The 15,721-nt window shown below is 35.8% G+C and overlaps 1 protein-coding gene across 1 annotated transcript in view; it reads left to right on the top strand.

Moving 5' to 3' along the window:
* Positions 1-15,721, top strand: part of ATP8A1 (ATPase phospholipid transporting 8A1) — a 113,508-nt gene that overhangs the window by 19,963 nt on the left and 77,824 nt on the right. The window contains exons 8-13 of the mRNA XM_026846964.1: positions 263-332; positions 741-868; positions 7,752-7,863; positions 8,749-8,914; positions 11,438-11,565; positions 13,277-13,354. Coding sequence (XP_026702765.1) covers positions 263-332; positions 741-868; positions 7,752-7,863; positions 8,749-8,914; positions 11,438-11,565; positions 13,277-13,354 — 682 coding nt within the window. The remainder of the gene's footprint in view (positions 1-262; positions 333-740; positions 869-7,751; positions 7,864-8,748; positions 8,915-11,437; positions 11,566-13,276; positions 13,355-15,721) is intronic.

The following is a 15,721-nucleotide window of genomic DNA, read 5'->3' as shown; positions in this document are numbered from 1 at the left end:
CATTTGTGCCCGTACCTTACTCTCATGTAAAAACATAGAGAATGTATTACATGCAACATTTTTAGCATCTAAGGTAGGTAGGTTTTGGCAAACTTTTCTGAAAATGTAAAGTACTTGTTGGTGTTACAGATTAGGCTGTAAATTATTCTAGTTCTCAAGATTTGATAGAAAAAGATTGCATAAATAACTATTAAAAGATTACAGAAAGTTCATTAATTTTGCCATTATAATTTAAAATTAAGAATTATTTTTTTCTTAATAGTGAACCACAAGCTATGTGCTACATTGAAACATCTAACTTAGATGGTGAGACAAACTTAAAAATTCGACAGGTAGGAATTTAATTTTTTATAATACTGCTACTTTTATTTTAATCTTATTGCTTATAAAAATATATTAATTATATTATTTCATTTTAGAAGACTGTGAAATTTTAATGGTTTGAATAAAAAGCTGCAGGTTATTGACATAAAAGTTTTCATTCAATTAATTAAGCAGAAGAAACAAATGGTTACTCCTAAGTTATACTTTGCACTTTATTTTCAGGTTTTTCCTTGAGAAAATATACCAAGGTGACTTTTTCACTGTCATAGCATCCAGCAGTGTGCCAGCTAAGTGTAGCAGTCTCATTTTGTTCCCAAAGGGATACTGGTTTTCCATTTTTTATCAGATTTATAATACATAGATTTATATATTGGGAAGTGATATGTAATGTCATGACAAACTAATTTTGTTTACAGGGTTTGCCACTAACATCAGACATAAAGGACATAGAAAACCTGATGAGACTTTCAGGCAGAATAGAATGTGAGAGCCCAAACCGACATCTCTATGACTTCGTTGGAAACATCAGACTGGATGGGCATGGGTACGTAAATACGAGGAAGATCATCTCAGTAGATTCAATCTAACAGTAGATAACTATGTGGTGTTAAACTACTCAGTTAAAATATGAATAGTGAAGTCTTCATTCTGTTAAGACTAGAGAGGTAAAAATGTCTAATGATATATTCTTTATTAGACTTTATTCTTAAAAAAAACTTCAGAGGTAAAACTGTACTTCTGTTGTCTACAACTTGAGTTTTTATACTAGCTGACCTTTATAAAGTAATAGCTATTAATAATAAAGGGCATGCTAATCAAATTCTAGTAGTTTTAGAATACGTACTAGTAACTCACTTAAGCATCTCATTCTTTGTTAAGTTTCTATCACAGAAGTGAATAGAAGTAATTTCTTGTCTGTCTTCTTTATTGTTGTTTTCTTTTGTCTAACTCTGGGGTGTAACTGAATCCATCACTATATACCTCAAATTCTTCTGATTCGGTCACTGAAAGACATTTAATACCTTAGCTTAGTGAAAGTATGTTTCTGTAAAAAAAAGGACTGCCTCAGTGCAATTCCCACAATACACATGTGTAGAACTGCTTCAAAAATCCTTAAAATACTTAAGTGCTTACTAAATATTGATATTTGGAATTTTCTATGGGTTTGAATCAAATGTGCTGTATTAAGAGTATAAATTTCTTTACTAGATCCAGAATTCTTGAGTCCTTCATTCCCAAAGATTTACATGATTTGTTTTTTATTTGGTAGGCATTTATTTCTCTGTATACAATATTATTCATATGTGTGGTTTTAGAGTTTAGATAGATAGATAGATAGATAGATAGATAGATAGATAGATAGATCTCTATGTATATTACTAATCAGTTATTAGATACTGTTTTAAATTCCATTCTTTATTTACGGATTTCTTACAGATGCATTCAAGGAGTTTTCAGTCACAAGAGTGTGGATCTATTATAATTCCACGGTACTTGTTATTAAGAAGAGAAAAACATTTACCTGTAGTTCTTCTCTGATGGTAATAGTTATAATAGATCCACACATTCATCCTTCCTCTCTGACTAGAGAAAAAAACATATTTTTCTTTTTAATCTAATTCTTTTAAATTAAAATTTGATTTTAAAAAAGAAGCATTGAATGTGCTAATGGCTCTTAAGCCTCAAGAATGTGTAGGAGCTCGCCACCTGCTGGTCAAGCAATTTGTCATTTGAGAAATTCAGTTTTGGAATGTTTTGAATATAGTTTCGGTGCAGTAGGATAGTTTTGAAAGTGTGTCTCTAATATAATACTTACCTTCAGTGAAAAAGAATTGCAGGTAAGTAACACTTTTTGGATCCTGAACTTATTTGCAGCCTGAAAAAATGAGGGATGAATTGTTTCTGTTCATTTTAGAAGTAGCACAGGTTCATCTAACAGGTATTTGTTTATCCAGATCTTTAAGACCTTCCTAACAGGTTATGTAGATCCATCAGTTGTGATTTCCACTTTATCCACTACCATTTTAACATTTTTGCAAAAGCAGTGGAGGATACTGAAAATGTATCTCCTGTTTATTTCTTCTTTCCCTTTAGATAATTAATTGGAATGCCATAAATGTATCTGGTTCATCTTTTCAGACTTGTCTTGTTTCAAAAAAAAAACCAAAGGGGTTTTGGGTTGGTTTTTTTTTGCTTTTGGATACTCAGTACTCAAGGAGGTAGAACTCCACTACAGTTATTTTGCCTTTTGGCTAAATCTGTGGACTAAAAGAGGCCAAAATGTTTTTATGGTATCCTCAGCTTTTGAATGTGTTAACCCTTAGTCTCCAAAGTGTGCAGCTCTTTGTTATGCTGATGAATATATAGAAGCGTGTCACTTCATCTGAGGCAATTAAGACATGAAGAGAAAGGAGAAAAGTTCTTTAGCTTGAATAAATTTGAAAATATGATTAAACAATGGCTCAGAGAAAAGGAGTGAGCAAGTTGAAAACAAGGGCAGATATCAGTTATCCAGACCTAAAATAAATGTTTTCCTGAAGACATTCTTAAGAACATTTGAATAAGAGTAATTATGCTTATTATAAAAACATTTGATATGTAAACTTCCAGATGTGTCATAGAAATTGTTCTCCTGGAGACAGCTCCCACTGATTGTCTTTCCAATAACACATCCTTGAGGATAAATTCCTGTCCCAAGTTGTTTGAAGGGTATCCATTTGAGAGCCGGTGTCCTGATGGAAAAAAGAATCAATGGATCCTGCAATAGAAAAGACATTACTGCATGCTCTTCATAGTTTTTAAGAGGGGAAAACAAAGAGGAAGATCAGGAGGTGGCAGGAAGAGTCTTAGAACTCACTTGACTCTTTAAGGAATACAACAATAAAGACTGGAAAGCTTTTTTTACTCCTGCCTTTCTAGAGACTCTTGTGTTAGTAGAAGAGATAGAAAGTCATTTTGCATTCCGGAGAAAGCCCATAAATCGAAAAGGTTTCAAATTTATCTTTGAGGAACTTAAAAGTAACTTTCTCTGGTTATGCATTTCGTATTCTGTGACATACTTATTAGTGTTAATAGAATAAAAATATCTAATTATTCTTGGAATTACATGTAATCCATTCCTTAACTAAAATGTCAATGTATTGTGCTGATGGATGGTCCAAAAAACTTAGAATGATTCTGATCCAGGAATGCAACTAACTAACTAACTAACTAACAAAAAGTAACTGCAGAAGCAATCTGTGATGGCAACAGAAGTCCTTCGTAATGATTCTTGTATAATTGAAACCCCAGCAGTTCCTTTCATACTAGAAAGGACATTTAATCTCTTAATTTTGCCACAATATGAACACATCTCAAATACAAGAGCAGTACAGTTCAGATTTAGAAAGCAAGTAAATCTCAGTATTTTTTATATTCCTTTTTTTCTCCAAATCTGCCTTTTGATTAAGTGCCTGCACCTGGAAGTTACTTTCCATGGCAGTATCATTCAGCATTTCAGTTGCTGAAACATACTTACTTGGTGGGGAGAATGATTCCTTGAACAGTCAGTATGCTCGATGCTAGTTTCCTAGAAAGTAAGTGGACTGAGTTGTAACGGAGTGGTGTTTGTTATTTGTTTGGGTTTTATGGGAAAACACTCAAATGTTTTTCCAGATCAGTTCTTTTTTTCTGCAAATTAACATTGCTGCTGTTAATTTTAGGGGAGGAAGAATGTGTTGGTTTCCTCTTTACTTGCAGTCTTTGAATCTTAAAAGCTTTTATAGGAGAGGAGAGAAGGGGACATGGTGATCCAGAATAAATTATTAGCTGAAGCGTACTCACTAAGACTGACTATGCTCTTTGTGCTACCAGAAATGTTATCAAATATCATGGCTTACTCAGACTCTTTATAGCTTATATATCACAGATGTAGCTGCTGTCATTAAGCAATTTATTTGTGATCTTCGTAATGTGTTAGTTTCAAACAACTGTTGAGATAATAGTTTTAGGTAAGAATGACAACCACTAGAGCACTATTGACAAGTCTGAACTGCTAGCTGGTATTTATAGAAAGAAACGTGCAAAAAATGGGGTATCATTTGTCCCAGGAAAAGAGTATTAGTTATCTAAAACTTTTTATATTTTAAGAAAAACCTGAACTACAGTATATGTATAAAGACAAGCTGTCTAAATTTAAGACAGTTATATATTTCCAGAGTCTTATGTGGTTTTGTTGCTCATTTACTCAGTGCAGTTTCAAAAGAATAACTCAAGTAAACTTACTTGGGTTTTCAATTTAAAGAAGGTGCAGAAAATAGTGTGGATTTTAAACAGTTATTCATGTTTATAAAGGACATTTCACTCGAAGAGTGGATTAAGCTAAAAGGTCAGAAGATTATTTCACTTGAAAATTGCTTTGGAAAATCAATTTTGTAAGAGTAGTTGAGTTTCATCATAGACTTAGAAAAAAAAAACTTCATAATCATGAATCAAAGGAAAATTAGAATCACAGAATGGCTCAGGTTGGAAGGGACCTTAAAGACCACCTAGTTCCAACTGCCCTGCCATGGGCAGGGACACCTTCCACTAGACCAGGTTGCTCAAAACCCCATCCAACCTGGCCTTGAACACTGCCAGAGAGGGGGCATATACTATGTCTCTGGGCAACCTGTTCCAGCGTCTTACCAGACTTGCTGAGGGTGCACTCAATCCCACTGTCCATATTGCTAACGAAGATGTTAAACAGCACTGGTCCCAATACCAATCCCTGAGAAACGCTGCTCATCACTTCTCTCCACTTGGACATTGAACCATTGACCACAACTCTTGAGTGCAGCCATCCAGCCAATTCCTTATTCATCAAGTGGTCCACCCATCAAATCCATGTCTCTCCAATTTATAGACAAGGATGTCATGTGGGACAGTGTTTTGTAGTCCAGGTAGATGATGTCAGTTGCTCTACCCTTATCCACAAACGCTGTAACTCCATTGTAGAAAGCCATCGAATTTGTCAGGCATGATTTGTTCTTAGTGAAGCCGTATTGGCTGTCACCAGTCACCTCCTTATTTTCCATGTCCCCTAGAGTAGTTTTCAGGAGGATCCACTTTGTGGTCTTGCCAGGCACAGAGGTGAGACTGACTGGCCTGTAGTTCCCCAGGTCTTCTTTTTTTCCCTTTTCAAAAAAAAATGGAGGTTATATTTTCCTTTTTCCAGTCAGTGGGAACTTCACTAGGCTTCCACAGCTTCTCAAAGATGATGGATAGTAGCTTAGCCACTTCGCCCACCAGTTTTCTCAGAACCCACAGATGGGTCTTATCAGGTCCCATGGACTTGTACAACTTCAGGCTCCTTAGATGGTCTTGAACTTGATCTTCTCCTACAGTGGGGGGGTTCTTCATTCTCCCAGTCCCCTCCTTTGCAGTCTGCATCCTGGGCCATGTGGCTGGAGCACTTGCCAGTGAAGACTGAGGCAAAAAAGTCACTGAGTACCTCAGCCTTCTCCATATCCCAGGTAAACAGGTCTCTCCTTTCCGCCCAGAGTGGGCCCACATTTTCCCCAGTCTTCCTTTTATCACTGATGTACCTTTTTCTTTTCTTTTTGCCTTTGACATACCTGGCCAGATCTAACTCTACCAGGGCTTTGGCTTTTGTAACCTGACCCATGGCTGGTCACATAGTATCTCTGTATTTCTCCTAGGTTACCTGTCCTTGCCTCCACCCTCTGTAGGTTTCCTTTTTGTGTTTGAGCTTGTCCAGGAGCTCCTTGTTCATCCTTGCAGTCTTCCTGGCGTTTTTGCCTTGACTTTCTCTTTGTTGTGATGCATCACTCCTGAGCTTGGAGGATGTGATCCCTGAATATTAACCAGCTTTCTTGGACCCCTCTTCCGTCCAGGGCTTTCATGGTACTCTACCAAGCAGATCCCTGAATAGGCCAAAGTCTTCTCTCCCGAAGTCCAGGGTAGCGAGCTTGCTGTGCACCCTCCTCACTGCCCTGAGGATCTTGATCTCCGCCATTTTATGGTCACGCAGGCAAGGCTTACTGCTGCTTCCAGGGCTCTGTATACTCCTCAGATTGGTCCTGGCTATATTGTTGGTTCCCACATGAAACAACAGCAGCAGATAGTAGTAGTGGACTGTATAAGGCTCAGTAGTCTCTCAGTGATAACCCTGATACAAGCCACCGGTAAGCAGCACACCTCTCTAGGGAGTACTTCAGGTCGGCAGATGGATGCCTCCGTACCTTTCTGAAGAGAGTTGCCTACTACTGTCACCCATCACCTTTTCTTAGTTGCACTGGTGGTTATATGGGGGGCAGACCGGGCTGCCTCCACTTTCTCTCCTGATGTGATAGATTTTTCTTCTTCAGGCTGCAGAGTGGTGCAGCAGTTCTGCAAGGGCGCCTCAGGCTTCGGGGGATGTCTCTTCATCCTGCAGGTCCCTGCTGCTGCAAGCTTCCATTCTTCCGTGTTATTGGCCCCCCTCCTTTGTGTGTGTGCTGGTGGGGGAGTCTTTGGTTAGTCAGTCATGGGCTGTGGGTCCACTGCAGGCTGCACTTAGAACCAGCTAACTCCTTCCCATCTTCACTTGATGCTGTGCAGCCTTCTCACCACCTCCTGCAGCTCAGCCACTGCTGCTGGAGATCTTCCACCTGGGCACAGCTTTTGCAGGCAGCTCTGCCCCGGGGGAAAGGTCAGGGCACTTCCTGCAGCCTGAGGTCTGCACTGCAGCCTCTCCCTTCAGCAGCTTCATCTGGGTGAGGGCATCGGCCACCACTGGGGTAGATGGTGCCTATCCCCTAGCCAGAGCTGTAACCTTTGCTCTCAAGCAAGTAGTACCCACCATTCTGACTTGAGGGTCAAGTAAGATGAGTGCCCTTGGCCTGAACCAGAGCTGATGGCCTCAGTGAGTGATTAATGGTAGTTACACTCTATCTGTTACTGCAGGCCCCACCCAGACATCATCAGCCACTCTCTCCTGTGAGAGCTGCCAGCTCCTGGCAGTCTCTGTGCTCCCCTTGGGGTGTCCTGGCTCAGGAAACCTCCCCTTGTATGCTGTGATCTCCCCCTCCGCTGCAGGACGTACCTGCACCAGCACTGATCTCCTCAGCTAGTGGCAGTTGGTGGTTACACCACATTTAAATCTTTTAGCCTGTGTTAATTTCAGTGTGCTTGGTAAGTAGTACCATATCTTTACTGTCCGTAGTCAAAATTAAGTGGTAAGTAATATTTTTGCAAACTTAGATTGTTGGACTTGCTTTAAACTGTCAAGACTTCTCTTTGTCAACACTTCCAAAAAGTTAACTCTGAAAATTAGTTTCCCAGCAATACAATTACAATAATCATCTAAATTTTGAGAAATTAGCTAATGAGTTTTAACAACTGCTGGTTACATTTATTCACTGACATTGATTGTTTTAATGCTAAAATATAAAACTCCTTCCTTCTAGTACTGTTCCGTTGGGATCTGATCAGATTCTGCTACGAGGAGCTCAGCTGAGAAATACTCAGTGGGTTCATGGGATAGTTGTCTATACGGGACATGACACAAAACTTATGCAGGTTTGTCACTTGTGTTTTCTCTAAATTATCTGTTTTGTTGCCTTATTATGCTGTTATGCAGCATGGAAAATCCTTTCAGAAAACATCTAGATTCAATATAGCAGTTAAAATGTCAGTAATAGAGCATCTTTCTTACAAAGTAAAACCAATAAAAATAATTTCTTGTTATTATTAGTCACTTAGCCTCAGAGTAGTTTTTCCACTAGTAAGCATGTTTGTTGATTCTGTTTTGTAACTTGCGTTTTGAAAACTGTTTTACTAGCAAATCAGATCATTATAGTTTGCCTGTTCATCTTTTTTTATTTTTGACTGCTCTTAAAACTGTCCTCTTGTGGAGCTTTCTTTCAAGTAAAAAGGTAAGCATTCTTGTCAAAAAACAAAGTGAAACTTTATTTGCAAAATGAGGAGGGAAGAGACCATTCTCAGACTATGAAATTACTTTTTCTAGTGCTGTTTGAAATATCAAAATGGAGATACATTTGTTGAGAAAAAAGATTTCTTTCAGATTGGTCATGCATGTATCTTAGTTATTGCTTTTCTGATTTATAAAACAATTATTTGAAAAAGTTTGATTCTATTGGCAATTGTCTTCTGTATCACTGATAAAGTGTATGCATTCATTTTTAAAATTTGTTGTTAGCTCTTGCTGTTACGAGTGTTCTGTGTAATTGTTTAAACTGCTTGTGACACAAATCTAAAGCTCTAATTCATTAATTTATAAGCTGCTTCTCTTTTTCTTGTGAGTGAACCGTTATGCCATTTATGATTATGATATATTTGGGAGAACGTTTAGAAAAGGATGCAGTAACATGTAATTTGAAAAATGAGAACTGTGTGTACCTCTTCTAGTATTTAATAGCCACTGTTGTTTTTTGTGTTTTCCAGAATTCAACAAGTCCACCTCTTAAAATGTCTAATGTGGAACGAATTACGAATATTCAGATTTTGATTCTGTTCTGCATCCTTATTGCCATGTCTTTGATTTGCTCAATTGGTTCAGCTATATGGAATCAAAGGCATACTGGGAGAGACTGGTATCTTGATCTAAACTGTAAGATGTAAAATAATATATTTTAGTGCTCAGTTGTCTTTCATGTTTGGAAAGGATGATTAATCATCCTTTAGACAGTGTGGTTTTTATCAGTCTTTATGGGTTGTTGACTAAAGTCATTTAGGCTAGGTATATCACAGCAAGTATAAAATTTACCTTACTGTGCCATCTGAGGTCTTGCTAAATTCAGGAAGGAGAGCTTTGTTGTTCGCCTCTACATCTTTCAGCATCAACAGTTCTGCAGCTCAGCAAGGTCTGTATTGGCATTCCACTGGCATAAACAGTCAGCTTCCTAGTCATCAGGCTAAAGCTATTTTCATCTCTTACCAATGGACTACATTTTAAACTGCAGTGACTTTTTTTTATTTTTTAAGCTCCCGCATCCCAGGAAATGATGCTGTGGCTTTATAATTTTTACTATACAGGGATCTAACTAGTTATTGGCTGCCAACATCAGATCTTAGCAAACTGCTTCTCAAAAAGATAGAACAGACACAAAAGATCTCATCTAACATACTGAATAGCTGTACTCACAGTGAATGTAAGGCAATGTAATTTTATGTCAGCCTTCACAGCAGCATGCGCCATACTGACATAACCTAACCCTCAGTGAGGGAACTAGATTAAAAGTTTTTGTAGATACAATTGGTGGTCAATTATTAATGTTTTTGGAATTTCTTATGGTAGGCCTAGAGCCTTCTTAGGCAGTAAAACCAGAACTAGGCTTTCTTCTCCTGAAATAAGTCTTGAATGCAAAGTTGCTGAATGTAGTCATCAAAATAGGGATTTAGAGGTGGTTCGGTCAATTTTGAAAGAAAAGTCTTGGAATTTTGATTTGAAGGCACTCTCCTAAAGCTTCTGTTGAACAACACAGTTGTCTGCATTTATGATGAACTTTTGTTTATTGAGAACATTGCTTCTCTTCTTTTCATGTTGAGGAATAAACTTTTTTTTTTAAAAAAAAAAAGAAACCTAAGTTTCATATTTCCATTTTGAGGTGGAAAAAAGTGAAATCAGTAATGGAATATTGACAGTTTCCAGTAATATAAAAGGATAGCATTAGATGTACTTCATCATTTGTTATTTTTCATTTGATTTTTCTTTTCAGCGCATTTTTTTCTTTTCTGGGAAATATAAAAGTTTTCAGAATATGGTGGTCAGCACAGTAGTGAAGCAGTTCGGAAGCTTTTGTTTTTATTCCTGAAAAAAGAAACATGAAATAGTGCCCACTGATATTTTGTGTATTCAAGTGATTATCCTTGTCAGTTTATTTTCAGATGTATGCCCCATGATTAAATGAAATTGTATTGGATTTTGTAAGGTATCTCCTTTAAATCTGCTTTCAGGTCATAATTGTTCTTGTACCAGGTACTTTTAATACATAAGAAGCAATTTATTCCCCTTTCCCTTCAGTTATTTTATTATTATGTTGGAGTGAAACAGCTTCTCAGCAGTGCCGCATCTTTCTGAATGCTGTTAGCATTTAGTTAAAACAGTCTGTTGCCTGTGGATAATTACAAAAAAGTGGCAATGTTAATAATATTGAAATGTAAGAATAAATAACTTTTATTTAAATTCCATTTAATCTTGGTAGTCATTGAGAATAGCAATGTCATGGTGAATGTTAGCTCTCTGGTCTCTTATATTTGAACTTCCTTTAATGCTGTAATTGGTATTAATAAAAGTATCCAAAACCTGCTCACTTGGATTTTAGAATAACAACCAGATCCACATTCCATAGGCAGTGGAAACCTGTCTGAGGTTGTTTTTCTTCAAGAGGTCTTTGAATACAGACAGACAGGCTACATCTTTTACCCTTCTGCTATACTGGGGAGCAGATTGCTGTTTTCCATTTGCATGCTCTCTGTGGTGCTACTGCTAGAGTTATCTAAAACTTGAAAAGGAAAAACTAGTATAAAACTGCTTTTTACATATGTTAATATATGTATATCTATCTATCTATCTATCTATCTATCTATCTATCTATCTATCTATATATATTGACATTTCCAGTTCTTTTAGAACTTTCAATAAACTCTCTAATTTCATCTCTTCTCTTCATGTGATGTTAATGTGCCTCTTTCATTTGCTGGGTTGGAGGCAGGAGAATTAGGAAGGTTATGAGGATGGATAGTGAAAAAAATAATTCCACTCCATATTTCCCCCTTTAAAAATATAAAACTCTAAAATTTAGAGTTTAGAATTTGGTTGCTATATATAGATAATATCAGACCATGATGTTAAAATGTAGCAAAAGGAGGAATGGCTGCTGAGTTTGCTTTTCAGAAATTGAAGATGTCAAAGATCTCTAAATTTGAACTCCACTTTATAATAGAGATCCTTAACCCTTCTGAAAGTCATATTTATACAAAAATGATATTGTAATTAATTCTGAAGTTTCTTCTTACACACAGGACTTTTTAAAAATCAGCAGTTAATGCAGTATTCTGAATACACTGTATATACATACTTTTAAATATGGTCTTAAATTCTTTTTTTTTTTTTTGCTTTGTTTTTTGGCAGATGGTGGAGCAAGCAACTTTGGATTGAATTTCTTGACTTTTATCATACTCTTCAATAATCTTATTCCAATCAGTTTGTTGGTTACACTTGAAGTTGTTAAATTTATCCAGGCTTATTTCATAAATTGGGTAACTATTATTTTTACAATATGCATGACTTGTAAAATCAAGTGGTTTACAAGTAAGTGAAATGATTGATTGCTTGTCTATGTGTACATTTTTTTCAAACTTTTTCATAATGTAAGTACTTAAGAATGCTACTTGTTTATTATTACCTTCTCATATTCCAGCAATAATAAAAGGTTTTATTTAGTGCTTTTATACCTGCGTCACATTGATACTTGAATAATAAGGTAGTGCAAAACACATAAAAATATGATCCATAAAGCAATTTCATCCATAATGATCCAAAGAATGAATTTTGTGGTCCAGTGGAGTTTTGTCCAGTTTCATTTCTTCTTTCTAAGCGTAGCCCACATTTTGGATTTTTTTTTTTTTTGTATTTTGCTGATTTTCCTACCAGAACCATAGTTTAATGGGGGTTTTTTGTACAAAGCTAGTGTCTGTTAGTATTATCTCTAACAAAATATCTACAGATCATTTTGGCATCCTTTAATTTTTTTTCTTGATGAATTAATGGGGGAAAAGAAGGGTTTACTCTCTTTGGGGTGGGGGTGAGGTATTCTCCTTAAAGCCACGTAAGTTTTTTTTAATAGCATGCCTTCAGTTTTTCCATTTTTTCCAAATGCAAGTTTGGAAACTTTATCTGAACACTTTAATCTGATTCCTTGATCGTATGTGTGAAATACACTTGTGTGTGTGACATATGATGTCATGCAGATACAGATAAAAGTGTATGTGGAGTAGCAGGTGAAGTGTATGCTTTAAAAGTCAAATCTTTTTGTGAACAGCCAGCTGGTTTTGATTCTTCATTGCTTTTGTACCATAGAACAAGTTGTTGACCAGTGAGAGAATGTAGTGAAGTTCTTCATTTACATTCTAAAATAAATATTCAGCAAAGGCTCACCCATTTTGAATGTGTAGATTGGCAACTGTTTATACAACAAATCCAAAAGACAGTTTTAATTTATGTTCCCCCTGCCCCCATATCACATCATGAGGGATTAGTTATCTTTAATTTATCTTAATCTGGACTCTGGACATTTATTATTTTAAACGCTATCTTTGTGTGGATATCGTAGTGGTATAGAGAAGTTGGTCATCTGCAGTCTGTTACATTACATTGCCATACTTCACAATGTTTTCATCTTTTACTGTATTTAAAAATAAACTCTGGTGGGAGGTTTTTTTTTAACAAGTAAAAAACAAACAAACAAAAACCAAAACCCCTACAGAACAAAACCCACACACAATTTACAATGTACTGTACATTTATTATGTACTCTTAAAATCTTCATGGTTTTATCTGAAGGTATATTTATCTTGCTATTTAGAAATGACTGGTTATGCATAAAATACAGATAAGACTGACCTCTCTAAGTGTTACAATGTAGTATTTCTGCTTGTTGATAAATCTGTTTGAGATGCATGGGTACAACAGTCTTTCAATAAGACAGATAAATGGAAATAATTGGAGTAAAATCTCAAAGAACCATGCAGATTTTTTGTTTTAAAGAGGAAATTTTTTTCTGGGGACTCTTGGAAGTGATTTGATTGTGTCTATGGTTTCCCCTGTTGAAATAATCATAAGTAAATAACTTGTATTCATGTTTTGTCTGCTCTTCTACTCTTACCTTTTCTATTTATGTACTAGACTTCTTGTAATAAGTTAAGGTAGACTATTTTTTAAAATATATATACTCTTTTTTTTTATCTGTAGGATGTAGACATGCACTATGAGCCTACAGACACTGCTGCGATGGCTCGTACTTCTAATCTCAATGAAGAACTTGGACAGGTAGAAAAAAGATTACTGGCTCTAACTCTGTGTATTGAAATTAATTCATACGGGTTTACAATCCAGATTATTAAAATAATGTGTTTATTCATTTAAAAAAACTTATTGCCTTAGTCTTTGTTCAGTTCTATTCTCTTCATTTTGTCAGATATTTTTAAAAACACTTTGCAGTATGTGGAAGTTAAATTTTTGAAACCAGTATTAAATGAACAGTGCTTTATGTAGCAGTGTGTATGTGGTAATTGCAGAAGGTTGAAGAGTATCATTAAAGTTATAAAAGCAGAGGAATTCTGTGGCACAAAAACTGTCTCTGTATATACCCTATTATAGTGTATATCTGCAGTATGTAATTTTTTTTTTTTTTTTTTTAGACAGTGGGTATGTTCTAGGCCTGAATCATGGTGGAATACATTACCTTTTTTTGCCACTGAAGATTGGAACAGGGACTCATGGCTGAATTAAGCCCTGGAAATTTGGGCTTAATTCTTCCTTTTGCTTCAGAGTTCTCCTTTAATACTACAAAATCAGACTTTTTACAAGAGATCACTTGGATTTTGTTCTTCATTTTATGGAAGTACGACTTTGTAGAAGTGTGTCTGGGGCACAGGACATGCTTCCATAAGCAGGACATGTTATATTTGCTGTTTCAGCCCATTGGATTTGCCATCTTGCTTTAAAAACATGCTAAAAATTACACTGACTGGTGATGGTAAACTGACCTGTGAAAAAAATAGCATGTGCTCATTTAACTGAACTGTATTTTACACACAAGAATACATATTCTTCCATTTCCTAACCTAGAAGTTTTCATAACTAATTCATTAGTTTATTGCACAGGAATGTAAAAGTTGGTTTTAGCTTTCCAAGTACAATAAATAATAACATATTTTTACCCATGTAGCAAACAAGTCTTAGGGACTAATACTTCAGAGACCTGCCTTTTTAGTAGTTGCAGGTTAACATTGTCTAACATTGGTCTACATAGAGAAAGACAGGGCTTTTGCCTACTGGGTTTAGGAAGTGCAGATAGCAGAAAAATTCATTCTCTTCCAGGCCTTAAAGGGGAGTACAAGCTCCTCTACTGGAGAAGAGACTGTTGAATTTTAGCTTTCCATTTGTATCATTTTACACAATCTATTTTTTTTTTCTCTCTCTGCAGTTAGTTTGTTATTTACATTCCCAGACACATTTTCTTTTTGACATTTCTTGTTTTCATTTAAGTTTCTCATCAAAGTCACTTTCACCACCAAGATCTAGTCAGACTTCTTGGGATCTCCACTTCTACTTTTTTGAGAGATTTTTAATTTGAGCAGATTTTTGTAGGGAGACCAAAGGAGTCTCTGCTAATAAAAAAAGCAACTGTCTTCTCTGAAGTATGTGAGGACTGCACATAATGAAGAGATTTCCCCCAAGAGATCTTCAGCTTTTAAGAAAGGGAAAACTTCGGTGTTGGAAAAAAAGACTGAGTTATCTTAGCTGCAATTCCTGCTTTACACATGAGAAAATGCCGTTTGAAGCATAAACCTGGCATGGAACATTTGTTCTAACTACTGATTTGGCTAAGTTATAATACCTCAGAAATAGAATCTTTAAACTGGAGATGCTGAGTAAATCGTACTAATGAATAGCCTTATTAGCTCCATGTATAATGCAGTTAATTCCTAATTAAAAATACTGTGATTTTTTTTTTTAATGAGAAATAAATTTTAATTAAGTTGAAGTTCACCTTTGCTTAATAGAGCTGTTGTTTCATCACAGACCACTTTGTTTCTTATATTAACTTTTTCTTGATTAGGTTTGAACTAAATTGAAATATATTACAGATACATGTTTTACAGTTTCAGTTTTTAAAATACTTTAGTAGTTTCTGAAAGGAAGGATTTATGCTGTTAGGGAAATAGGAGACCTGACATAGGTAGAAAGGAACATATTTCTTCTATTCCTGCAACTTGGGACTTCTGAACTGTTGTTTTTTCACTATATGTTTTACCTTTAAGATACTTCTATGTCAAAAGAGGGGTTTAGAAATGCATATAGATAGTTTTCTTTTACTGTGTTCCTTTCTGTCAGAAACAGAATATTTTACTAGCAAAGCCATTGGTCTTCACCAATTTTGCATTTCAACAATACACAGAGTGAGGGTTAGTTAAGTATACCACCATGCACTGAAGCAGGCTTAAGGTTCCTGACATCTCAGTTAGTTGCTATGTTTGGAAATGGGTGTCAAGACTCTGCATCTGCCATGTTTATCTGTTGTATTTTTTTTTCTATAAAATATGAAGATTGCAGAACTGGTAAAAATATTTAGTGTGTTCATATTCATGAATTGTACTAGATATGTAAATAACTTCTGAATGTTAACATATA

The sequence above is a fragment of the Athene cunicularia genome (genome assembly GCF_003259725.1).
Source record: "Athene cunicularia isolate RWA chromosome 4 unlocalized genomic scaffold, athCun1 chr4_part1, whole genome shotgun sequence".
Taxonomy (NCBI): domain Eukaryota; kingdom Metazoa; phylum Chordata; class Aves; order Strigiformes; family Strigidae; genus Athene; species Athene cunicularia.
The sequence above is the reverse complement of the archived record's forward strand: the minus strand, read 5'-3'. Positions and strand labels throughout refer to the sequence as shown.